General features: G+C 31.2%; 1 protein-coding gene across 5 annotated transcripts; it reads left to right on the plus strand.

Annotated features, from left to right (window-relative positions):
• The first annotated feature begins 220 nt into the window (after positions 1-220).
• Positions 221-27,403, plus strand: LOC113867134. Of its 5 annotated transcripts, none has more exons than XM_027502186.1 (43): positions 221-334; positions 460-620; positions 5,326-5,401; positions 6,259-6,339; positions 6,426-6,506; positions 9,273-9,349; positions 9,461-9,515; positions 9,635-9,683; positions 9,921-10,058; positions 10,345-10,423; positions 11,046-11,136; positions 11,210-11,256; positions 11,369-11,563; positions 12,215-12,290; positions 13,900-13,980; positions 14,059-14,139; positions 15,179-15,255; positions 15,337-15,391; positions 15,492-15,540; positions 15,730-15,867; positions 15,987-16,068; positions 16,184-16,262; positions 16,767-16,813; positions 17,590-17,801; positions 18,038-18,125; positions 18,771-18,890; positions 18,989-19,107; positions 19,195-19,267; positions 19,357-19,476; positions 19,633-19,701; positions 19,794-19,964; positions 20,050-20,097; positions 20,228-20,369; positions 20,581-20,678; positions 21,236-21,380; positions 21,646-21,734; positions 21,808-21,918; positions 22,704-22,778; positions 23,920-23,985; positions 24,105-24,293; positions 24,374-24,484; positions 24,953-25,033; positions 26,990-27,403. In XM_027502186.1, exons 2-43 carry the CDS (start codon positions 519-521, stop codon positions 27,167-27,169), a joined length of 4,143 nt encoding a protein of 1,380 aa, XP_027357987.1. In that variant the 5' UTR covers positions 221-334; positions 460-518; the 3' UTR covers positions 27,170-27,403. The 5 variants fall into 5 exon arrangements, with proteins under 5 accessions (XP_027357987.1, XP_027357989.1, XP_027357992.1 ...); XM_027502188.1 differs by having other exon boundaries at positions 11,046-11,124; XM_027502191.1 differs by having other exon boundaries at positions 11,046-11,124; positions 20,581-20,612; positions 26,990-27,384.
• The last annotated feature ends 167 nt before the right edge of the window (positions 27,404-27,570 follow it).

Genomic DNA, 27,570 nt, shown 5'->3' on the forward strand with positions numbered 1-27,570 from the left:
AAATATGAAAATAAGTTATTGAAATTAAGATATATATATATATATATATAATTAATTTAACATAATATGTTAAAACTTTAAAACTATAACTAGTTAATTTAAGTAATAATATTTTAAAAAATAATTTAATTTTTGTACGACAGAAAACTGAGAAAGTGAAATTCAAATATCATTATTGTTTAACAAATAATAGCACCTTTCTGCTTTGTATGCGGCATATTTTTTTAATCATTGGCCTCACAACACTTCTGATTATTATTTTTTCTTTATATATAAATAAGGAGCAGAGATGAGAGAAAGATGAAGCAAGGACAGCGATTCCCAATCAGAAAGCGTAATTTCCTTGCTCTTTCGTTCTTTGACTCGTTTCGTTTTTCAATTTCATCAGTTTTTGCTTCGATCCTCTCTCTCTCTCTCTCTCTCTCTCACTCTCTGTGTGTGTTCATATATATGTTGTAGATTGGTGAAGTATTGGTTTGAGTGTTCATTTGCATTTGAGTTTGTCTTCTGCAATCGCAATGGCGTCACGGAAAGTGGTTGGGTTCGTTGGATTGGATGAATTGGGGTTGGAGATGGCGTCGCTGGCTATTCGCCATGGCTACGGTGTTCAAGCTTTTGAGGTTCCTTTTTATTTCTTTCTTTTTATTAGAAATAGAATATTCTCATCCAATTCAGTGTTTACGTGTGTGTTTTCCGTTCTTTGTTTTCTTTTTCCCCTTCAAAATGTCTTGCATTTTTGCTTTTTTTTTTTTTTTTGGTATTTATATATTTTTGTTTTTGCTTTGAAATATCTCAACTCGCAATACTGTGGTATTGATATATTTTAATTGATAATTTATGATTAGATGATAATATTATTTTTTTATATTATTACAGTAGTATATTTTAATTAAATTTATGTTTTATAAGCTTAAACTTTTTAGTCCCGAAAAAGTTAATTATAATTTTTGCCTACTTATTATTTTTAAATGTTTTTATAATTTATTTATTTAATTAAATAATATATATAATTTAGTTTAGTGTTTTATTCCTATAATTATCGTGAACTTTAAATATCATGAGTTTTATATTTGATCTTTTTAAATATTAAACAAGTTTTCTATACGAGAGAGGGATCAATTAGAAAAAAATATATAGAAAAGACTATTGGTTATATTAAAAAAATTAAATGAATTTTATATTAAGTATCATAATCAAATTTCAATTTTTATATTGTTAATAATTGCACGTGTGGTTTTTAACTTTCTACTTTTAAATAGTTGATTTTATTTTTATTTTGTTAAATAATGTGGATGTTGTTTTCATATATTTTTTTTGCCAAAACATTTTCAAATTTTACTTAAGTTAATTTTTCTCATATCTTTTATGATTCAAAAGTTTTTCTTTTAAATATTGTTTATTTTTAAATTTTATCTACACTGACATTATTCGTATAATAAAAGGAATACTGGTAGAGAAACAAAAGTAATGTGGAGAAGATGGTTCCCCTTAACTTGATTTTTCAAGAAAAATATGGATTCATAACTTTCAACCTAGATAAAAACAAAAATAAAAGAAATTAATAATATTAAAATAAAAAGGTCTCATGCACTGTGTCATAAATGGAATTTATGACATAACGATAATTACTCAGATTTACCTTCTTTTATTTTTTGAATCTTATTTGTCAAATGTGTACGTTAAGTGCAGAACCAATTCTCCGTTGGGTAATAGCTGAGGCTGTCCCTTCCCACAAATTTTCTGGGGCTTTAAGTTGAAACTTCATTCATTAGTTTTTATAGAAATTAAAAAAAATTATTTTTTTACTTTTTGAAATTTTTCTAAAAGAGAAGTTAAAAAAATTAGGCTAAATGCAACCTTAAATTACCCCTAAACGATTTTAATAATATTATAAGGTACAATAAAGTGTTATTATTCTCAATTTTGGTTTGATTGACATGTTTGTATTGAGCATGGGCACGCCATTTTGATGTCATATCCATGTGTCGGATATGCATCCAATTCCAATTTTTTCTCTTGACTCCAACGTTACTACGATTTTGTGGTACATGGCGTGTACACGACCATTTAAAATTAGAGCCAGACATGGTAAGTCGAGTACTTGCAGATTTAAATTTTATTAGAAGCTTATTAATAAAGATTTGTAAGTATTTGTGAGAGTTGTTTGAACTGGGAAACATATTTTAACTCCGTTGAATTCTGGAAGACTCAGTTTACTTAAATTTTTAGTTATAAAAAGATTAAAAAAACAAAGAGACTAATAATAATCGAAGAGTTTCTGTATACAATTAAATTAACATATTTTTTTAGAAAGAGTTAAATATATATCGTATAATAATTTTTCTAAATTTAAAAAAAAAACAAATACTTTAATTATTAATAGTAACTGTTTATTATTTTAAATAAGAACAACGAGGTAGAAAATTTATAATTAAAAAATAAATTATAAAAAATTTAAAATTCAAAGTTTAAATAAATTTGAATTAAAAAATTAATTTCCAAGCTTACTCTCATTTGATATAACTTCTATAACTACTTTTGTTTAAAGATGACAGCTGATATTAATCTCGTATTAATTTTTAAACGAGAACGTTTTGATTTTTTTTTTTAAATAGAAATGTTTTTGAGAATATTCTTAAACGATAGTATTCGTAGAGATCAATTTATTTTTTATTATATTAAGTGATCTTTTCTACAATGATGCCTGTATAAATGTCACAGTAAAATTACTAGTTTTATATATACATGTAGAAAAGTAAAGGCAGGGGTGCTTTTGCTCCGTAGTAATTTCATTTTGGCATATATGATATGACATACATCGCACAAAATATTGTAAATTTTGAAGTATATGTGCGCGCGCAAGGGCTTACAATAATATTTACATATGACCTATGAATGAATGATCACCAGCAGTATTCAAATTATGGAATTTTTTGATAGCCTCCTCTCGATCTTGCTAGATAATCCAAGCCTCCTTCTCACCAATTCTAAACATCGTCGTAATCCATGATTGTCTTCATGATAAATTTGGGAAATGCACTTAGAAATGGAAAATGCAAATAGTCGTTACCAGGAAAAGTGTTTGAGATAATATTTTGATATGATTATTGTAAAATTGATTTTATAATTACATTTTAGTTGTTGTTTGGCACTTAAAAGGAGATTAATTTTAAAACTTCTAGTTTAACACCCAACAACTGAATTGGCACAGGTGACCCGGTAGTGGTATTAATTTAATATTTTCGAGTATACTAAAAATCTATCTGGCCAAAGCATCTATAAAATAAACAGTTAATTATATCAAGAAGATGTATGCATTTGAGCATATTGTCAATTACACGAACTTGAGATTATATTGTCATTTGGTGTGCAAATCTTACATGTTTTTAGGGATGAAAATAAGTTAGGTTAGAGTTTGTATAAATAGGCCTAGTCTGTTTAATAATTTTGAATCTTAAGTCTGTCATATTTTTTTTATTAAACTTAGTCTGACTTTTTAAAAACCTGATTTAATCTATTTACTTTTTTAATAGTCTATTTCATACTGAGACATTGAGTAGGTTATTAAATTTTTTTATAAATAAAATATTAAACTATCTAAATAGATATGTCTTTTAAAAGTCATAATATTTATATTTAAATAAATTATTAAAAAAATAATTCAACACTTTAAATATGTATAATAAAATTATATATTTATATTTATCACTTTCAAGTTACATATTTAATTAAAATAAGTAAATTACTACATATACAGAAAAATACAATAAAATAAACATCAATTTATAAATCATTAAGTAAATCTAGTAGCATAAAATCTTATACATTAAATCAACAAATACAATATAAGTAAATAAGTCTTAGACCTAAAATTAGCAAATACAACAAAAAAAAATCTAAAATGCACAAATAACAATATTTTTTCATATAAAATATGTAAAAAAACTCTAGCAAGTAAAACTTTTTCTCTTAGAGGGTATGTAGTAGAAACATTTTTCAACTCTAACAAAAAATATTAGGATTTTTAATTTAATATTTTATTATTTTAAAGTTTAATTGATTTAATATATTATTATATTTTATATAAAATTATTTAATATATTATTATAAATTTTATGAATTTTAAATAGGTCATTCTAAGAGGCATAATAGCTTTTTTTTAAGCTTAAGTCTGACCTATTTAATTAATTAAGCTTTTTAAAAAGTCTATTAATTAAATAGGCTAAACCGAACTAGGTTTTAAAAAGGTTAGGCTATAGGCTCCTATCACACAGTCTGACCTATTTCTATCTCTAGTTATTTTTCTTCTCCCAAATTTTACCAAAACATGTATATTATCTTTGAAAAACCATGATAATGCAAATGAATTTGTCAATGAATGAACATATGATCTTCATAATAATACCTATCAAAATTATTCAAATTCTAGCTTCTATTGATTTTTTATTGACATTAACACTAACTTCTCTTTACTAACAACATTAATGGGAATGCTGTTAAGCTTATAGATGTCAAGGGTATAAATTAAGGTAGTGTTTGACTTAACTTATTTTTGGTTTCTCTTCTTAAAAGGGAAATCTGGGTCAAATAAAATTTTGAGAAAAGGAGCTTCTAAAAATTTTCTCTTTTTAATGAAGAACACTTTTAAAAAGAGCTTTTAAAAATGCTAGTTTTTGGAGGATCATTTTCAGTCTTAGGACGAACTACAGCCTGCATTTTAGCAAAATAAGTAAAAAGTCATTTTGCTAAACCTTAAAAATTCACTTAAGCAAAAATATAAAATTTTGCATGAGAGGAAAAGGGGGTGAGAGAGAGAGGGAGGGGCTGGGTAAGGTGGGAGGAGAAGAGTGGGAGGGGCTGAGAGGGGGGACAGTAGGAAGGGAAGGGGAGCTGGGGAGAGAGCAGGAAGGGGGCTGGGGGGAGAAGGGGAGGGGGGCTGGGACAGGAGGGAGAGGGGAGATGGAGAGCAGGGGTTGTATTTGTTTAAGTGAATAAATTCGTTTAAGCAAAAATGCATTGTAGACTCTGCAATTTGCACCAAAACTGTCGAGAATCTGTTTCCCTTCACCTTTATTTTTTCAAATACCTGAACATATCTTGATGAGAATATGTTAAAATGTGGTAACACATGTAATTGCTATTTGGAAAAAAAAGGAAGTGTTGTCAGGCATGAGACATTGACCTGCTAACTTGTGCCAATAAATCAGACCTCCTTTATGGTTATTTTCTGCCATCTGTTACTGCATCTTCTATTATTAGACTTTGATTTTATGGAAATTTTATGTTTGCTTTTAATTTGTTCAATTGAAATAAATTGCTCTGTAGATAAATGATCCCATTATTCAAGAACTCATGAAGCTTGGAGGAGTTAGATGTTCAAGCCCTTCCGAAGCAGGGAGAGGTAATTGATATTCAGTTATATGGTTGACTGTTTCATAAACTATAGTTATTTGATCTGGTTTGTTGTAGGAACCCACTAAAATAAAGTTAAAATAGTTGTAGTATGTAATATCAAACAAATTTCATAATTTATCTACTTTTGAAATCTTAGAAATGTTTGTTGTAACCTTAAACTTCATAAATATCATTTGAGTGATTGGGCAGCACTTGTCATCAACTGCAAGCTAAAGTTATTCCACTGTAGAAAGAATATTTGATTTAATCATGGCCATAACCGACAAAAGCTGAAGCTTGTATGCATGGACCAAATGGGAAATTTCCAAGCAAAAACTCGGAGATGCTTATCTCTTACTTTTAGTCTTAAAAAACTAAGTTGGTATATTAACTTCAAATTGAATATTTTCAACCACCCCTTAAAAGGAATCCTTTAGACAACTTGTGTCCCATGTTTTGTTGAACAGCAAAAGAAAAGGCTCAGTCTGTATCTGGTTTGCACAAAAAAATGCAAACATCTGAAACATGGCATTTACTGAATGAAAAAAATGAAATCTTACGAATTTCCTTCTGGCAAATATCTTGTATTGGAAATGATCTGCTCTACCATATTTCATGTTACTTGGAGTTCAACATTTCTTTATTTCACATGACTTTGTAGGTAATAACTAAACATCATTTAGAGAAAGATAATTCTGAAATTAATTATTACTATTTTTTTATGTTGTCATCCTCTCTCCAAAAATATGAAATGATGTTGTCATTCTAACTGTTCCACTGGTGTTATCTAATCCATGGACTGTTATTTAAATTACACTGTTACATTGACTTCCTAATGCATATATTTCTCTATGTCATTTGCAGATGTAGCAGCCTTAGTTGTCCTAATATCTCACGCAGATCAAACTAATGATCTAATTTTTGGAGATGAGGGTGCTTTGAAAGGTTCTTGGGAGCTTTTTGGCATTAAACATTAGTTACTTCCAAGGATCTTGACTCACATAAATAATATTCATTTTTTCAATATGCAGATCTAAAACAAGACACAATTCTTATTCTCCGTTCAACCATATTACCATCAGTTCTATGTAAACTAGAGAAGGATCTGGCAGGTAACAGATGCCTGGTTATTTTTGGCTTTATAAGATGTTTTCTTCTTTGTAAAAAGAGTTCCGATAAATTATGCTTAGCCTCCTGCTTTCAGAAGCTAGAACTAACCCTTGATCCATGTAGCGGTTGTAATAATTGTCTGCTATTTGAGAATATGAAGTTATCACCTACTTTTTTGCCTGTATGATGTGTCTGTTACATGATTCCAAAAGCCAAAGTCAAGCTACTTTAAGATATTATCCTAAAGAATCTTTATTATGAACAAAGTCAAAGAACATTAAATAGTGGTCTCTGGTTTTAAATGTATGTATAGCATATTTAACGTAAGAAACTGTACAACTTAGGGACATGGTTTTCAAGCCGATGCACAATATTATCTAATTTCCATTTGCTAAGTTATACTGAGACTGATGCTTGTTTCCATCTTTTTCTGTTGCTCTGGCATCCAAATTAGTGTAGTTATGCAGGAGAGGTGGAGAACTGGATGCATTTTTTCCCTATAGAAATGTGCATTTCATTTTTGGATATTATTTTACTACTGAATGCACCCTTAGCTAACTGCTTTTGTGGTCCCAATTTAAATTGCTAAAATAATATAAGCTTATGAAAACTTAATTTATGGCTTAATTATATTTTTAGTCCCTATAAATATTGAATATTTTGTGATAAATCTTTATAAAATTTTTGATTAAGATTTAATTCTTGTCAACTTTTGTTTCTTAACTGTTGAGCTGGCTGACGGATAGCCAGCTCATCACTTTCACGTGACATGCTACGTCATTTAATTTAATAATATTTTATTATTTAAAATTAATATTTATAAATAAGTCTCTAAACACATTTTACATTATTACAAATAAGTTCTCTTCTCCTTTCCACCTTTACTGTCTCCTTCCCCACTGTCCATCCCCATCTCTACCCTTACCCCTATTCTGTTCATCCCCATCCCTCCCTTCTTTCTCTTTCCCTTTTCTTTCCTTTTCTCCTTTTCTTTTCTAAAATTTCCTTTAGCTAAAACTGAAAAACATCAATACTTTTTCATTACATTAAAATTTTAATCCAAATTTAAATCCATGTAAATCTAATTTGAGAAAGCCCTCGAGATAAGTAATAAAACATGCACAAACCCAATTTTAATTTCAATTCAAATACAAATCCAACCCACCAACTAAATTATAAATACTAAGCAAATTAAGAAAAAAACACTATACAATACACATATATTGGGATATGGAACATGAAAAAAGGAATATCGAGAATAAACAACCTCAACAAGAGGTGGGGATGAGAGAGAGTGTGAGACTGAGGTGGGTTTGAGAGCGGGAGAGTAAAGAATAAGTTCAGATGGGGTAGAGGATGAGTTGGGGGAGGGGGGAGAGAGGAGGAGGTTTAGGGGTGAAGGGGGAGGAGTTAAGAGTGAGAGAATGAGAAACAGGTTTAGGGTGGAAGTGCGGGATGAGAGAAGGAGAAGGAGAAGGAGAGAAGTGTGAGGTGAAGGTGAGGTTGGGTGATGATTAGTTTGTGGGAGGGATGAGGAGGAAGAAGAGTTGGGGTAAAGAGGAAGGGGTGTGGGGAATGGGAGGGTGGGATAGTGGGTTGAGAGAAGGAGAAGATAACTCATTTGCAATTATATAAAATATGTTTAGAGATTTATCTACAATTATGTAAAATGTGTTCAAAGACTTATTAATAAATGAGTTTTAAATAATAAAATATTATTAAATTAAATAATATGACATGCCACGTAGAAATGTTTAACTGACTTTTAATCAACCAACTAAGCATTTAACAGAAGAAAGTTGATGATAGAGAATAAAATCCTAGCTTTTTAACTTTTCAGTGAGTAAATCCTAACTCAATAACGTAGAAGTGCTGAGCTGACTTTTAATTAGCTAACTCAACATTTAACGGAAGAGAGTTGACGACAGAAGCTAAATTCTAATCTCTTAACTTTTCAGTGACTAAATCTTAATTCAAAATTTTATAAGGACTTATCACAAAATGTTCAATATTTATAAGGACCAAAAACATAATTAAATCTTAATTTATTTTACTCGTTAGTTTGAATATCTTCCCTTAAATTTTTCTTTTATCTGATGGTATTTATGCGTGTGGTTGTCATATGTTGTTCCCTTTCATGTCTTCATTTTGGATTCCAATGGACAACTATAATGTTCAGGAATGATGAGTAATTTCCTTTGATTTGGGTAAGTCATAAAAGCAAGACCTTATGGTTAATTTGGATTTATGTTTTGATTTTGGTACATAATTGGTCCTTCATCCCAAACAAAAGGAATGGACAGCAGGAATGTGTTTTACCAAAACAAGAAAGGAATGTTGTATTTCACTTTCCAGTCAAGGCAACAACTGGGGAAAGGGAAAAAAGAAGGTTTTGTCAATTTGGTGTTGAAACACATTTTTTAAGTTGATAAACAAATTGTGTGATTTTTTGTGGAAGCTCCATATCTTTAATGGTGATTTTATGTCAAGGTTGGACTCAATGTCATTCATCCAGCTCATAGTAAGTTTCAATGTTTGTTTTTCTGGTGTATTCTACCCTTCTCCTCTTCCATTAGGCATGGAAGTGGCAATTATTATTGTATTCACTTTTGTAGTATTTTGGTAATGGAGCTTTTCATTCATCTATCAAGGATATCCATTGTGCACTCAATGTACATATATTCTAGAATGATACATTTATTGTTTTTGGGAAAATTTACTAACAGAATATTGCTGCCCAAAATTGACCATGTTTCTTTATCATGTAGAAATTCATGAGATAACTTATGTTGTTGACGCATATGTCTCATATGGGAGGTCTGATGCTTTGAATGGAAAGCTCACTGTAAGTAATAGTCTTTGTACTTATAGTTTCTTGTTAAGTTGTGATTAGGAACAAATTTCCTGCTTTTGATTATCTACTTAACTAGTATATCTTGTGTTAATTTTTGTTTAGATTGCATCATCAGGAAAACCAAATGCCATTGCAAGAGCCCAGCCTATTCTTTCTGGTAAAGTTGTTAGTCTATTGAGAGTTACACAGCACTTGATATGTCATTAAGAAAGTATCAATCATTATTATTATTTTTTAAATTTTTATGTTAATTAATTGTTGGCCTTTTGTTGACAGCAATGTGTGAAAAGCTCTTCAGTTTTGAGGGTGAAATTGGTGGTGGCAGGTTTACTTCTTTCTCTTTCAAAACCTAATTTTACCATTATATGGAATTCTTTATATGCACCTGTTTTATTCTTTTTTTTTTTTTTTTTTTTTTTTTTTATAAAGTGAAAAACTACATGCTTCATGATTAACTTAGATAATAATCCTTAGATACTTAATGATATTTATCCCAACCAAAAAGTTACTGTTATAGACTGTTGTGTCAGATTTAATAAATTATTGCCCTTTTTCATTGCAGTAAGGTTAAAATGGTTATTGTGATGCTGGAAGGCATTCATTTCATTAATTCAGTGGAGGCTCTCTGTCTTGGTGCCAAAGCTGGAATTCATCCATGGATAATCTATGATATAATTTCCAATGCTGCTGGAAATTCATGGTATGTGTTAAGTCAATATGAAACGACTAGATCTACAGTAAAACATGTACTTTGTGGATGCTTTGGGCTACATTTTTCTTTTTGTGATTTTTTTTGAAAAAGAAGAAATTTAGAAGGCAGGAAACCTTCATATAAAATATTGAGAAAGGAGGTTCACTTCTATCACAAATTTTCTTCGTGTCTATTAACTCAAATGTTCTTGATTTTGCGCTAACTGAATGCTGATAACAGAAATGTACTATCCCTCTGTAATTGGAAGGTGGCGATGATTTCATCTATTTTGTAGGGTGTTCAAGAATAATGTTCCTACTTTGTTGAAGGGGGAGGTTAAGCATCAAATTCTGAACACTTTTGTTAAGGAGTTGGTAAGATCCATACAGATGAGAAGCAATTAAGTATTCATATATTTCGCTGTGTTTTGACTTGTGTAATGGTTATTTATAACAACAGGAGTAATCTAAAATTATTTAATTAATACTTTTGCTATAGAAACCTCAGTTGTTAACAACTTACATTATTTTATTATAAAAAGGCACATTTGAAATTATGGATGATTTAAAAACTGTGTAAGAGAAACCACATGCTCCTTGAGCTCTTGTATTTTTACATGCTCCAACACCGAAGAGCTCTTGAATGAAAGGATTCCCTAGAGATATAAACAATATAGCCTCCACTTAATAGCTTTAGCCCTTGGATGGATTTGTTTTGATTAACAATTACTATGAAATTTTGTTAATTTTTTGAAATAAACTTGATTCCTTAAATTTCTATTTCATATTCATGAATCATTTATTTCTTTTGTTGGAAAAGTTACAATATTGTATCAGTATGATGCTTATTTTTCAAAATTGACATTTTGTTTGCCATATAGCACCTTCGTGTGTGCGCCCACGCTCTGTACAGATCACTGCTTATTATTCTCTTTGTTTTCATTATGGTTATTCTTTTTTATCCACTATAATGATGGTGGAATTTGCTTTATTCAAGGAAATCATTCTGGATATGGCCAAGTCACTTACTTTTCCACTTCCACTTTTGGCTGCTACTCATCAGCAACTTATTCATGGTACAAAATTCAGTAAGCAATACAGCACTGATCAAAATTTAGTAAACTCATTTGCAGCTAACAGTTTAGAAAATTCTTTTTTCAGGGGTTTCACTTGTTGATAGTCGAGATGATATTACAACATTAATTGAGGTTAATTGATGGACATCTGTTTGAGAAGTTTCAATCAGAAGTTGATTTTTGTTTTTATAAGCCATAGTGTCTTTTTCTTAACACATCTTTTTCTTCATAATGTTCATGACAGGTTTGGGAAATACTTTATGGGGTTAAAATTTCAGATGCTGCAAATGCTGATGCTTATAACGCAGAACAACTGGCATCTGTATTTACTACTGATTCTAAGAGTGGGAGACGGGTTGGTTTTATTGGACTTGGAGCTATGGGGTTTGGCATGGCAACTCATTTACTAAGTTCAAAATTCTGCGTTGTTGGTTATGATGTAATTTCTCACTCTCAAAGTTCTTAGAAATTTGATAGTAGTATCTTAATATTGTGAGTTTGGTGACCATCTTCATCAATAATGGAAAGTTTGTTTGCATTCTCAATAGCATTGGTGTCTGCTAGTGGATTGTCTGTTCTCTGTCAGAAATTAGAAAGCCAAATGTCAGGTCCAAGTATAGTCTTCTTAAAGCATATAAAAGATTTTTTACATGAGTTATGCTTGAAGTTGACTTTAATTGTATATATCATGTGAGGGATTAGTTAAAATAATAAGATACCAGTAATTTGTCTTTATCGTTTTAAAAAAAAAGTGAGGCGATAATATGATATGCATCAAAATTCAAGATTCAAAGCTTATTTGCAACCAAGCACTGATTCTTTGGCTAAAGCTGGTAGTCAACTTATTCTGTATATGGTGGTTTATAATACGTGATTGGGTTTATGTATCTGCTTGTACTTTGTGTCTCTTTACTTCTGACATATTCTGGTATTAATTCTTATATGCATTTTTACTTACAGAATGGGTTGTATATTTTTGTATGGTCTAGAATGTGGATGTTACAGTGTAGATCAAACTATTACGTGAACATCATGGTAGAAAGTGGAAATAATCACTTTAAGCATCTTTTCATTTTTTTTTTGTTTCAAGGTGTATAAACCAACTCTAACGCGATTTGTAAATGCTGGTGGCTTGATTGGAAATTCTCCAGCTGAAGTGAGCAAAGGTAAATCAATGTGACTATGAACCCATAAATAAATTGATACGTACTTATAAACCTATGAAACTGGTATTGTAGCGAATAATAAGATGAATAAATTTAATGCCCTTGTCTTCCCTAGTGTAAAAATGAAAAGCCTGAGGTATATATCATGGCACTAGGAAATACGAATTCTTTTCCTTCCTGTAATGAAGTTATTTATGGTTCACATTATTTTGTTCCTAGTGCATTCTCTACTCTTTAAAAGGCAGAGTATTAGTGAATCCTCATGCCTTGACAGATTTCAAAATTGATGATTTGGTGAGAAGCTCTTAACTGATTTCTTATGCAAGATCAAGATTCATATTTTAGAATGAAATAATTTTAATGAGAAAGAAGAAATGAATGAATTGTCTAAATTTTAAGTTGGATGATTTATCCCCATTCAAATTAAGTCAACAGGCTATGATTACATTAGGTTTAGACGTTAGAATTTAGCAAGAGAAAATTTATAGCAGTCAGGAATGAAGAGATATTTATTGAGAGATTCAATCGATCAATCATATCAGATAATAATCCATCATCATTGTGTGCTGATGTTGCCACTGAAGGTAGAAGACTATTGAACCTGTCAGTCATTTACTTAGTCATTACTCAGCTTGTGGCAGACAGAATTCTCACATCAGCTGTCCTGGTTGGTGTTTAATTTCTTACACTTAGAGTACAGGTGACATCACCCTGTTTTACTTTATTTACCAAGATTTTCTGCATCATGAATGTCCTCAAGAGTTCTTGTATTGTTTTATGTTCTTGGTCTTGTATATGGCCCTTTTATTTGTACTAGTTGTTATTTATTAGGGTGGTATTCCCTGTTAGAATTAAGCACATGCTGATAGCTATTACAAATTGTCAGTTGACTGGAATAAGTTTATTTGTATGTTATTAGGATTAGATTTCTAATCACATTCCGATTGTATTCAATGCTGTACATAGTATATATATATATACTTCTGTGTAGACTGATTAGCTATACAATTTCTATAATATGATTGATATAAGCTGCCTGCATTACAAATAATGGAGAAACTGATTATGAATATGATAAAACAAAACTTCCAACAGTTCAAGTATTAGAACTAAGCATTATGTAAATTCATATAGCACAGAATTATCTTTTCTGGGGTAATCAGTTGTGCACATGAGCAAATGGCAAAAGAATGGACAGTGCCTTCTATATTGAACCTATTTATTTCATTTATTGTTTTTATGCTATGTTTTTGTTATATAAGATAACTTTTAAGACGTCCCACATTGGTTAGAACTAAAGCCATAATACTCCTTATAAGGACTAGAGTTGTAGTCCTCCTCTTATGAGTTAGATTTTGGGTTAGGCCTAAGTTTCTTAACATGAGGAGTGAATCTTGGGCTTGAGGGGTGTGTGTGTTAAGATGTTTTACATTGGCTAGAATTAGAGTCAAAATACTCCTTATAAGGGTTAGGATAGTTCTTCTCTTATGAGCTAACTTTTGGGAGTGAGTTTGACTCAAATTTCTTAACAATAACATGCTAGATTCCTGCAAATAAAAACATTTCAAGCACATATGGAGTCCTCTAATTCACATATTATTGCTTTCAGATGTTGATGTTCTCATAATCATGGTCACAAATGAAACTCAAGCAGAGAATGCTTTATATGGAGAATATGGTGCAGTTTCAGGTGGATATAAGTCTCATAATCACCCATATTTTTATGTTTTGTTTTAACTGTATTAATCCCTCTTTCTTCACTATGTAGAGCTTCCACCAGGTGCATCTATCATTCTCTCTTCTACTGTTTCTCCTGCATATGTGAGTCAGCTGGAGCGCAGACTGCATAGTATGTTACTACTCCAACGAGATAGTTATCGAATTTGTATTATGTATCTGAATTTGTTTCTTCTTTTCCCCTTTTATGCAAGTGCAAAGTGGATTGTGGGCTTGTAAATTTCATACTTCTATAATGTGCCTTAAATTTTAATGGGTGAATCATATGTTGTACAAATACAAGGAAAACTAGATAAAAAAATGTACAAAATCCTTGTGATTTCAAGAAAAGTTTATAAAAGTAACAATAATATTAGTAGTAGTAGCAGTAGTAATAATAATAGTAGCAATAATAAGAGTTATAGTAGTAATAGTGTAATAATAGTAATACTAGCAGTGAAAGTAATTTATTAGTAATAAGTGATAGCATAGCAATAGTAGTAATGATAGTTGTAGTACTCGTACTACACAGCTACAGTAATAATAGTTGTTATAGTAACAAGAACTACAACAATAATAATAAGAATAGTAATAAACTAATAATATAAGCAACAATACAATACAGTGTTAGTGATCGAATTGAGTAATATGTTTATTCTGTAAAAGTTTAATAAAATGTACTTACATTTATGTGTATCATATTGAAATTTTTTATGATAATTCTTACAAAATAAGAAAATATTTTAAAAAATCCATTAAATATTAAAAATATCACATTAATAGTTAAATAATACAATTATCATATATAACTGTTCTTAAGTAATAATTTTTTTTTAATGAAGTTTTAAAAAATAAGAGTAAAAATGTTTATAAAATATTTAAATACGTTAAAAAAGAAACTAATCGGATTGTCTTTGGATGATAGTGTTTTTTGATAGCTTGAAATGTTCTTTGCAAAGGTTGAAACTCATAAGTGTGGTACGCAATGGATATAAATGCAAGTGTGTTGTATGCGTATTGGTATATAATATGGATATGACAAGCATATGTAATGATTTTTAAAGTATCTGTACATCATAGCTTATTAGAGCTTATTCCACAGCATGCTTTTATTCCCATTAGGCTTTAGTAAAGGATATAATCTTGTAACCATTTACATGATAATAATGCAGGTGAAGGTAAGAATTTGAAGTTGGTGGATGCCCCAGTTTCTGGTGGTGTTAAGAGGGCATCAATGGGAACGCTTACGGTGTGAAACACATCTCTAGATTTTATTGAAAGTGCCTTTTATATTTTGTGGAGTGAGATACTGATGTCACATATTTCTCAGATAATGGCTTCAGGAACTGATGATGCTCTGAAGAGTGCTGGTTTAGTCTTAGCAGGTAACAAATACTTGGCATGGAAGTGAAAAATATTATTTCTAATTCTGGGTTTACAGAAATCTCTGAAATAATCTTCAAGTTAATTCATGTTTGTAATCAGCCTTGAGTGAGAAGCTTTATGTTATCAAAGGTGGTTGCGGTTCTGGAAGGTATTTTTAATTTATAAGTCTATCATTCTTTATTAATTGTTTTCCTTTGATCAATACTTCTTTCCCTACGCATGAAACAGGTAATGCTATGCTAATTTGATTGAAGGTGACACTGAAATTGAGTGAATGTAGAAACATCAGTTCAAATGAATGTATAATACTCTCATTTTGGTCTATTTTGTTCTCTAGTGGTATAAAGATGGTTAACCAATTACTTGCTGGAGTTCAGATTGCCTCAGCTGCTGAGGCAATGGCGTTTGCAGCACGGTTGGGTTTGAATACAAGACTGTTGTTTGATTTTATTACAATTAGTGGAGGAACTTCCTGGTATGTCTATTTTATGAAGTGATCACTCTGTCCTCTAAAACTTATGAAGTGACTTAGAGTTTCTTTTTTTTTTTTTTTGTAAAATTTTGATCAGGTTGTGACTTTCATAAATGTTGCAGGGTCTTTGAAAATCGTGTCCCACACATGGTAGACAATGATTACACACCTTGTTCAGCACTTGATATCTTTGTGAAGGACTTGGTAAGAATCGTCTCCCCCCCCCCCCCCAAACAAAATATTTAGCAGGGGCATTGGGGGACACTTTATTTAAATAACATTGTAATGTTAGTTCAGTAATATCTATTTTCATGTATAGGGTATTGTAACTCGTGAATCATCATCATGGAAAGTTCCACTTCACCTATCAACTGTTGCACACCAACTGTATCTGGCAGGTATTGTATATTGCTTTGAATCTATGATGTGGTATTTCTCTTCACCTCAACCTGGTCATTCCTATTGCTGGAATGTATATATATATATATATAAAGCCTCATTCTAATTTGTGGAAGGGGATAGGAATTAGGAACCAATGATGGTGCATGTATGATCTTACTTTCAAATGACCATCTTGTTTCTTAAACTGAGATCGTGATATCTCAATCAGTTCAACTTGTGGAGGCCTTTCTGCGTATAATGTGTGCCAATACATCTTTTCCAATCTATAAATACAAAGCCACTAGGAGTAGGATACTAGTACTTAATTTGAGTTATTTGCAGGATGTCTTGAGTTCAAATGCTCATGTTGTTACAATATCACAGAAAAAGAAAACATGTAAATGGTAGAAGTTAACTATTTAGTTTTCAGCAAATGATACAAAATAAAAATATGGAAAAAGGGGTCTTTCAGAAACTGTTAAGCAGAATTGCTTGCTCAAATTTGTAATGTTGCTGTACAGGTTCTGCTGCTGGTTGGGGACGGATAGATGATGCAAGTGTTGTCAAGGTATATCAACTAATGCCCGTTGATAAAACCTCTAGAGTTTAATTCAAGCTTGTAATGTTTATTGGTGGTGCATTTATTAGGGACAACATATCAGTTTTCAGCCTTTAATGTATAAAAGCTTTATCTGACAGTAATGTCAATTCAATTTTAGTTTTGCTAGTTTTTTCTATAGCGTTTTTCTTGTGCTTCCTGTTTGATGGTTTCAGAAAACAATATTGTTTAACATAATAGACAGTAAACACATTAAATAAGGATTAGTATTTTGATAATCTCTCTGAGAAGTGCTTCCTGCATAAAACTGGAGTTTTTTTTGGGTTGGTTGAGCTTTGTTTATTTTCAGATCCAATCCCTTTTCTTTCTTTTTGTCTGTTTCTTTAGGTATCTTTTCTCTTTCTTATCCATTAGCCCAGGAGGCTGGAAGGTAGTTCTCACTTTAACTAATATCTATTTTCCATCTAGCAGCCTTTCTATATGATTTTCTAGTTTACCAAATATTAAACTGCATTGGGTTTAAGTTTAGGCTCATGGTATTATTAATAATGAGTACCTACAGAGGTTGCTGGTAGGAATAGGATAACAACGATTTTACAGTTAACAGCTATAATTTTGTGTTCCTGCTCTAGACATTAAAATTCTGAAATTCCAAGATGATTTTGTCAAGAAAATAAAAATTGTTAGATTCTGGAATCCATAATTACATATGATCTAAATTTGTTTAATTTATGATAGACACAACTGCTCGAATAACTTAGGAGGCTGTATCAAATTTTCTACAGGTTTATGAGACACTAACTGGTGTCAGAGTTGAAGGAAAACTCCAGGTTCAAAGGAAAGATGTTGTGTTACATTCTCTTCCACCCGAGTGGCCCCAAGATCATGTTCTTGATATACAAAGACTAAAAGAAGGCAATTCAAAGATTTTGGTTGTTCTGGATGATGATCCGACAGGAACACAGACTGTTCAGGATATTGAGGTATTAATGGAATGGTAAGTGTATTTCGTTTTCTTCTGTTATTTCTAATTTCTGGGCAAAACCAGTGTGGATGACACTTCATGCAGCATTATATCAAACCAAACTACCATAACTCTGGTATTTGTTTCAATTAGTGCTATTTTTAGTCATTTTCTCAATTAATAATTATTTCATAATGGGATTGGAACTGAAGGAAAGATCTTCCTGAAGAAAATCTCAAATTTACTCAATTGGACATGTTCCTTTGCAGGACCATTGAGTCGCTGATTGAGCAGTTCAGAAAAAGTCCCAAATGCTTTTTCATTTTGACAAACTCCAGGTCACTGAGTTCTGAGAAGGTAAAAATCTTAACCCACAAGAATCAATAAGTCTATGAATTTTTATTTGGTTAAACAGGAAAAATATTGCTCTTTTGGTCCTCTCTTTGGTAAGAAATTCACTTACTACCATGGATGAAAATTTGAATAATTCCAATCGAAGGTAAAATTGACCAAGTGTATGAGCCACAGCTGTTTAAGGGCAGAGCTATGACCCTGACCCCCCCCCCCCCTCTCCCTCCCAAATCAATTTTTCTTTGTTTTATACATAATATTATAATTTTTTTAATTACTTTAATGATATTTTTTGTGTTTGGTCACCACAATTAAATTTAATTATTTTAATGATGCTCTGTGTGTTTAGTGACGTCAATTAAATCAACCTAGTTCTGCCACTTGTCCTTTTATTTCCTTGTAAATGGAAAAGCATACTGTTGTTGAAGTACAAAGAAAAGTGTCCTTGACAGTTGACATGCAATATTTGTGCTTGAATAAAGTCTTACTCTGTCATAGCTGCGGCACTTTAATTATAACTGCCATATGATAAATTACCTCAAGCAATCTGATGCCTGATCCTTGTGTCCCTACCTCAGTTCAACTATAGGATATTTCAATAAGCAGTAATATCAAGTTCCATTAAGTTAGTTTACATTTGATCTTTGGCAGGCCAGTGCTTTGATAAGAGAGATTTGCAGAAATCTAGATACTGCTGCAAAATCAGTTGACAACATTGATTATACAGTAGTGTTGAGGGGAGATTCAACTTTGCGTGGTCATTTTCCAGAGGCAAGGATGATGTATTTTAGCTCAATAAGTATATTTTAATCACTAATATTGACACTCATGCTTCAATTTGCAAAATGACACTACACTGTTGTGTACAGGAAGCAGATGCTGTTGTTTCAGTATTGGGTGAGATGGATGCATGGATAATTTGTCCCTTTTTCCTTCAAGGGGGCCGCTACACTATCAATGACATACACTATGTTGATGATTCTGATATGTATGTCTTTCCATTCGTGATCTAGGTATAAGGAATTATGAATGGATACAAAGATAGAATACTGAATATTTAACTTTTTGTCTACAGGCTTGTTCCTGCAGGGGACACAGAGTTTTCCAAAGATGCTGCCTTTGGCTACAAATCTTCAAACCTACGAGATGTAAAACACCTTTATCCCTTTTCTGATTTGATCAATGTAATCTTATATTTTCATACTATTGGTAAGGGATGCTTTTTATCCAAATTTAGTGGGTAGAGGAGAAGACAAATGGTCGAATACTTTCAAGTAGTGTTGCGTCTGTTTCTATCCAACATTTGAGGAAAGGTGGTCCAGATGCAGTTTGTCAGCATCTAAGCAATTTGCCGAAGGTATACAAAATTTGTGACCTAGTTAATGTTCCTTATTTTGTGTATTTTTAAGTTCCGAGAAATTTACATGTGGCTTTACTTTATCTGGTTAAGAAATTTTAAATAAGTAGGCATATTCAATCCACTTACTATGATTATGTCTCCTGTATTAAGCAGGGGTCAATATGCATAGTTAATGCAGCTAGTGAAAGAGACATGGCTATATTTGCACTTGGAATGATCAAGGCAAAACTTCTTTTCCTTCATGCTTTTTTGGCCCTATTTGCATATTTTGTTACTGATGCAAATGTTTCTTGTACAACATGTCTTGTTAACAGGCAGAATTGATGGGAAAACGTTTTTTGTGTCGTACTGCTGCTAGTTTTGTTTCTGCTTGTATTGGAATCATCTCAAAGCCTCCAATATTGCCAAATGATCTAGGAATGGATAGAGAAAGGAATGGTGGGCTGATAGTTGTGGGATCCTATGTTCCAAAAACAACAAAGCAGGTGAAAAATGAAATTAAGATTGAAATAAAATCTCCCTCCCAAACATACCCATTTTCTCATGTGGGTTTATGCTTGTAATCCACAGGTTGAAGAGCTTAAATTACAGTGTGGTCAGTTCTTACAAAGTATTGAGGTGATTAACATCCCAAATTTCTCTTCATCATTTTTCATTGTTTATCAAAGGCATTTGTTTTTATGCCTTGTGCAAATACTTTTATTTTTTAATTTCATTTGCTGGTCTGATAAGGGTTTCTCCGTAATAGGTATCAGTTGAAAAACTTGCAATGAGTTCTATTGAGGAGAGGGAGGAGGAAATTGGTAGAACAGCTGAATTAGCAGATATATATCTTAAAGCTCATAAAGACACTCTTATAATGACCAGCCGAAATCTCATAACTGGAAAAAGTTTGTCTTTCTCCTTTTGCTTGTTTCTCTTCTTTCCATCTCTTAGATATTACTATATCAGAACTGTTTTAGCATTGAGGATCAACTCTGAGATGGCTTACTGCTGTTCATGTTTTGACCTTGTAAAGAGAAGTATAAAGCATTTTTAAATGAGGGAAATATAGTGTTATGTCTGTCGATCTAATCTTCCAGTTAAAATTTAAACGTGCAGCTGCTGCTGAGAGTTTGGACATTAACTTTAAAGTGAGTTCTGCTTTGGTGGAAATAGTGAAAAGAATAACTACAAAACCTCGCTATATAATTGCAAAGGTATTATATGTTTAAAGGACCTAGTGAACATGCATTATGATATGGAAAATCCTTTCATCTTTTTGAAAAATAGTCACTACTCTATGTGGGTTCACAAGTGTTTACACTACCAGCATAGTCACACTACTCAGACCTGTTTGCACTGATCATCTGGGCACACTTTGCATCAAGCTTAAATTGTTAGCTATGCATTATCATTAGGTTAATTGACATGAGAAATGAATTGTTAAGAAATAAGTTTGTTAAAAATTTTAGAGGGACAAAAGCTCGTGTTTGCTCTGGATTTCATGCTCAAGAAAGCAAAAAATTTGTTCAAACATTTTTGCATTTTAATTTGTTACTAGAGTTTAGGGTTTTTAAATTTTAGTAAGAAGTAATATTTTAAAATCCTTTATTATGTACAAAATCCTTTAGTAAGAGGTAATATTTTAAATTTTTGCTCATGTTTTGTCCATGTTTGGTATTTAATAAAAAAATCAAACTTTTGAGGCATATCCTTCCTTTTTGGATGTGTCCCAAGTTTTTAATCAAACACTGACAAATTGTACCTTTTCAAGGGTGGTATCACGTCTTCAGACCTTGCTACAAAAGCCCTTGGGGCAAGATGTGCCAAGATAGTTGGACAAGCACTTGCCGGTATTCCCTTGTGGCAATTAGGCCCTGAAAGTAGACATCCTGGTGTTCCTTACATTGTCTTCCCAGGTAAAATTTTTCTAAATTTCTTTTTCCCTTCTTTTTCTTAATTACAGTTTGTGACCAAATCCGACTATCTGGAGCTGTAAAATCTATAGAAGTGCATTTAATTTCTTCAAAAGTTGAGATGCATAAGGTGATTTGAACTTATGGGAGAAGTGTGATTTACTTTACCTCTTTATTTTCTTCTCCTATGAGTACTTGTTGATAAGTTTATCCAAATTCCAAACTGGACCATAATTCATCTTAATCAAATATGATCTGCTTTTGGCAGGTAATGTTGGTGACAGCAGAGCATTGGCAGTAGTTGTGAAGTCCTGGACTCATCCAATCAGACTTACATCGACAAAAGAGATTCTTAAGGTAAGGATTCAAGGCTTTGCAAGTGATTCTCCTTTAATACTGATTTTGTATTTTTGGTTTTGTTTTCATAAAGAATGCAGAAAGGGGTGGATATGCTGTTGGAGCATTTAATGTCTATAATTTGGAAGGAGTTGAGGCTGTTGTTTCTGCTGCAGAGGAAGAACAAAGTCCTGCTATTTTACAGGTCAGAAACAGTTGGTTCAAAATATTGATGAGAATGGGGTAGAATCACAAGCCCCGAGTACTCCTCTAGCTATGGTTTCAATGCTCAGTGAAGAAAAGGAAATTTTAATATTTTATAATTATGCAAAAAGGATTGAACCGAGCACCTAAAGGGTGTTTTAATAAAATTCGAGACAAATCCTATTTAAATATAAAATCCTTGATAAATACTAATCAGGATTAAATTGCATGATATAATGTATTCAGGATTAAATTTTCTCACAATTTTATTTTGATTCTAAAGTGAAAGCTTAAATTCTGTTCATTTGTGCTCTCAAATGCCTTAATTTTTGTTTTAGACTACCTTTTGGGCTTAAGTTCTGGCCATGTCCTCTTGACCTAGAAATTTGCACTGTAATAAAAATTTTAAAACCTTAGAGGACGACTAAAATTTTGTTTTGGTTCTCTAGCTGATATGTTGATTCTGAGAAATTCATTTTGTCAGTCTGTTTGTATAACACCTCTGTGATCAAACTAGCTCGGGGAAATAATAGAAAACTGACTAATATTCTTCACTAAAGCCAAAGTTCTTTTATTCATATTTTCTTACTTCAAGAATAGTTTGGATTTTTTGTGAAGCAATTAAGCTTCATCCTCTTCATGATTAATTGTGTCATACTAATATGTTCAATTTCTGTGTATTTGCATCACATTAAGTATGATTTTTTTGTATGCTCAAAATTCTATTATTTTCTACAAAAATGTTTTTCCTCTAAACTTCTTTTGAACTATCTATACAATTTTTAGATCCATCCAAGTGCCTTGAAGCAAGGAGGAATTCCCTTGGTTGCTTGTTGCATTTCTGCTGCTGAGCAAGCCAGTGTAAGTGGCATTATATTATTTGAAGTAAATGGATATGTAAAAAGAAATAGAAATTCCAATTTCTCTGTCAACCTGGAACAAGATCTTTGATAAAAGAAACGTTTAACGCTGAAAGTAAATAATGAATTTTAAGTCTTGATGAAAATCTTAAAAATTTAATTTGTATAGTTTATAAAGTTTGTGTTCCAACGTTGAGGATGAACCAAAATAAACTAGTTTCAATTAATAAAGCAAATGAAGGTGTTGTGTTGGAGAAAACCATAGCTATTACCATTAAATTAGTAGTGTTTAAGGTGGATTTCATGTTGAGGAGGGGAGGGAAGGAGAAGGGAGGGATTAGTGAGAAAGTTAATTAAACATGAGGAGAAGGGTTAGAAGATATTTCTAAACCACCAAAATCTTCCTAAATTTGTTTTTTTGAGTTCTCCCATTTTGAGAGATTTTAGTGACTCGTGGTGAGATTTATTATTTATATTTATATTTGTTAGATTAAATATTTAACATGTTCAAAGTTAGAAAAGAAAGAAAATAAAAAATAATTTTTTTCAAAAAATGTTAGCTTTTAGGGTGATAATTTTTCTAAAAATTATAAAAATAGAAATAAAAATTTTAAAATTATTAATTTTTAGAGAGAGAATTAATTTTTGTATATTTTTGAAAAAAATAAAAAAGACTAAAAAATATATGAATAAAAAATATAAAAGATAATAATGTTATTTACATGTTAAATCCTTAATAGTAAATATCTAATCAAGGGAGGGATTTACCCCTCCTTCCTTTCCCTTTTTCTCCCCCAGTAAAGCCTTTAAACTCTTTTATTCTTTCTCCTTCCAAACTATCAAACAAAACCCAAAACAAAGAGTCATTTTTAAAGTATTTTAGTGACCCCTAGAGTTGAATGTTTTCAACCTTATCTGCTTTATTATTTTTCAAAGCATGACTTAAACATCTGGAAATGCTGAAAATATTCAAATTCATGTTTTTTTATTGGCTAATACAACATGTATGTTACTAAGTATCTGATAAATAGTACACAGAACAGGTGTGGGTGAGAAGAGCACAGAGGCCTGTATTTGGGTTTAAGAAACTATTAGTTTGAGCTTCTTCAAATTTCACTGCTTATTGTGTTCATATGCGGCAGGTTCCCATTACTGTTCACTTTGATCATGGAACTTCAAAGCAAGATCTTGTGGAAGCTCTTGAGCTGGTAATTTGATTTTTTACTTGCATAAAAATCATACTTACAGAACCTTCTTCAATCTCATAGATGTGGTTAGTTATTGCTGTTATCATTCATAACTGAATATATGAATGCAACGATTCCAGGGATTCAGTTCCGTGATGGTGGATGGCTCACACCTTTCTTTCAATGAAAATGCTGCATACACAAAATTTATATCGTTACTGGCTCACTCAAAAGATATGCTGGTTGAAGCTGAGCTAGGAAGATTGTCAGGGACAGAAGATGATTTGACTGTAGAAGAATATGAAGCCCGGCTAACAGATGTTAATATGGTTGCTATCTCCTCCTTGCTTCTCAAATTTTTCTTCTGTGCTTGTTCTAATCTCATTCCTACTGTTTGCATTAATTTCAGGCACAAAAATTCATTGATGAGACTGGCATAGATGCCTTGGCAGTGTGTATTGGTAATGTGCACGGAAAGTACCCTGCAAGTGGTCCAAATCTCAGATTTGATTTGCTTAAGGTGATAGTACATTTCTGTTTGTATTATTCATGCATGTGATAAATTCTGGGAAAATTGCAGAAAACAAACTTCCAGAGAGGATGTTAAGGAATATGGGGGGTACCTAACTAGGAGTGACTAGTTAATAATGTTCAGAGAGGATGTTAAGGAATATGGAGTGACCACTTATGTAAAATTTCAGCCAGTAAATCCTTTAGTTAGTTAGTTGGACTAGTTAGGTAGTTAGAATTGATTGGTTATAAAAAGGAAAAATCAGATTAGGGGAGCACATTTTGTGAATTTCATAGATGTGCAAGTGAAAGGAGATATCCTTTGTGAAGGGGAAAGTTTCTTGTGGAGAATTCTATTCTCTAATTTCTTTATGTTCTTCAATAAAGTTCTGTTCTTTCGATTCTTTCTCTCTAGTTTCCTTCTTATTTTCTCTAGGTTTCTATCAAATTGTTTAATTTGACATCCTGCCATCTTTAGGAGCTGCATGCTTTGACCCTGAAGAAAGGAGTTTTTCTGGTTCTTCATGGTGCATCTGGATTGACTGAAGAACTTGTTAAGGTACGGTTGCTTAAATAATAGATTTGGGATTTGACTTTAATTTTTTATCAGTCAAAGTAACATTTGCCTGTTATGAGCATTGAGCTAAAGTTACAGTTGCAATGCGTCAGAGATTTTCTAGGTTATATCCTTTTATATTGAACTGCTTGTCCTTCAACTTGACATTTACTTGCGATTTGCAGTAGGGATGGCAATGGGTAAAGTACCCGATGAGCACCCGCAAAATTTACCCACAATGGGTAGGGTATTTACCCGCTATACGGGTACGGGTATGGGTGTGGGTAAAAACCCGCAAATTTTAATGGGGATGGGTGCGGGTATGGGTATCTAAGTACCCACCCCGCCCCATACCCGCATATATATATATATATGCTTAAACTTTATTCTATAATTATGAATTGAATTTTTGTATTATTATATTACTTATGTGAAGTTATATAAGATTAATATAAAAATATATTTAATAATAAAGTAAACCAAAAAATTTATTTTGGTTTATATTTTTAATAAAAAAATTTATTTACTATTTTATATCATTTAATTAGGCTAACACAATTTAATTATTACATAGTTAATATGAGATTGACTTTTTTTAAAATATTATTTATATATGACACACATAAAATATTTTTTACACAAATATTTTTATTAATAAAATCATATTGATGATTAAATCATAAAGTGAATGATAAATAATAAATATATTATAAATTTTACAATCACCTACTATTACCGTAAACTTATTATTTATTAATAATATTTAAATTTTATTTTTATATTTTAATTTAAAATAATATTTTTTTATGCAACATATGTATTACAAGCACAACTATAATCTATTGAATCTAAATAATATTATTCTTACTATTTATTCACATTCAAAGAAGTTTTTGAAAAGATATAAATATAAAAAAATTATTGTTAATTTTTATTTGTTAATTTTTTTAAGATAAAAAAGTATAATTTTTTTTAATATACACGTATATTTCTTTATTATAAAATTTTATTGTAACTATTTATCTTTTATTCAAATTTTTTTAAAATTTATATATATTATAAATATTTAATTCACTAAAATAATTTTTTAAAAATTTATATTTTTGATAAAATACTTTCGTATAGTATATGAGTTAAAAAATACTAGTATTAATATATATATATATATATATATATATATTATATTTATTATTTTAATTAAATCTATTATTTTTCTTACACTTTCAAATTCAAAAGTTAAAAAAAATATTTTATGTATCAACTTTCTATCGTTAGTATTGAACTTCTCTACTCTAACTCTATTCACATTCTCAATGTCTGTCTCACTAAAACTTAATAACTATAAAATGTTATTCATTAGAGTTAGTTTTTAATGCCGTCACAAGAGGTTACTAAGTGATCCCACACGAAGGGACAACCATTGTACAGATCTATTTCGTTGTCGTTCTGACATTACCAATCAATCAAATCTTACACAAGATAGGATTATCACTGACAAATAACTTGTGTGTTTAGTTTTGCTTATTGTTTCTAAGAATTTTAGTCTAGAAAATTATTATATTAAGATACATTTAACATTTATGATCTTTGAATATTTGTTTTTTATCTATATTTGTACCTTGTTCGACAACTACATATTGAATTTTTGTATTATTATGCTACTTATGTGAAATTATATAAACATATTTTTCTTTATAAACATTTTTTTCTCAAACAAGCGCGGGTAATGGGTACAAGACGGGTATGCGGGTACCCAGAGGGTACGGGTACGGGGATTAATGTTCATACCCACGCGGGTATGGGTCCGGGTACGGGTATTTTTTTAAAACGCGGGTATGGGGATGGGTACTGTAGTACCCTACCCATACCCTACCCATTGCCATCCCTAATTTGCAGTGAGCTCTAGTAGATTTTGCACTTTGTATTGTTAACCTCACAAGTGCTTCTTGATTCCTGCAGGAGTGCATAAATCTTGGCGTTAGAAAGTTCAATGTCAACACCGAAGTAAGGAAAGCATATATGGACTCCCTCATTACTCCCAAGAATGATCTAGTTCATGTTATGGCTTCTGCAAAGGACGCCATGAAAACTGTGGTTGCAGAAAAGATGCATCTCTTTGGTTCAGCAGGAAGGGCATGATTTCTGCATATTTACTAGCTAGGATTACTGGTGACTATCAACTACACATTTTTTGTTCTTATGTTGTCTTGTAATAAGGAATATTACTAGCTCATGAATTCATTATTTCCTGCAGTTCAATAAATGAGTTCTAAATTTGAGTGCATAGTTTTTTTCTAATGACCAGTGGTGATTATTATTGTGTAGAACCCCAATGATCTTTATTCTATCTTTATACCACACAAGACTTTTCGGTATCTTTTATCCTCATTCACACACTCAACAATCATTCTTTGACCTCGTCAAAGCGTGAGATGTCACAAGTATATAATTTGATTTTAATTAAAAAATAATTTATTTTCTTTCTTTATTTTTGTTGAATAATGTTCTGTCCAAGATCTAATTGTATCTTAAAAAATAAT

The sequence above is a fragment of the Abrus precatorius genome, unplaced genomic scaffold (genome assembly GCF_003935025.1).
Source record: "Abrus precatorius isolate BTA unplaced genomic scaffold, Abrus_2018 Scaffold5, whole genome shotgun sequence".
NCBI classification, from domain to species: Eukaryota; Viridiplantae; Streptophyta; class Magnoliopsida; order Fabales; family Fabaceae; genus Abrus; species Abrus precatorius.

Bases quoted from the DNA above. Each gene is read 5' to 3' on its own strand.
- LOC113867134 (XM_027502186.1), top strand. From the start codon at position 519: ATGGCGTCACGGAAAGTGGTTGGGTTCGTTGGATTGGATGAATTGGGG. The intron at 11,564-12,214 runs GTAATTTCTCAC...TTTTGTTTCAAG, and splicing joins TCTGCGTTGTTGGTTATGAT to GTGTATAAACCAACTCTAAC. The intron at 16,814-17,589 runs GTATATCAACTA...AATTTTCTACAG, and splicing joins ATGATGCAAGTGTTGTCAAG to GTTTATGAGACACTAACTGG.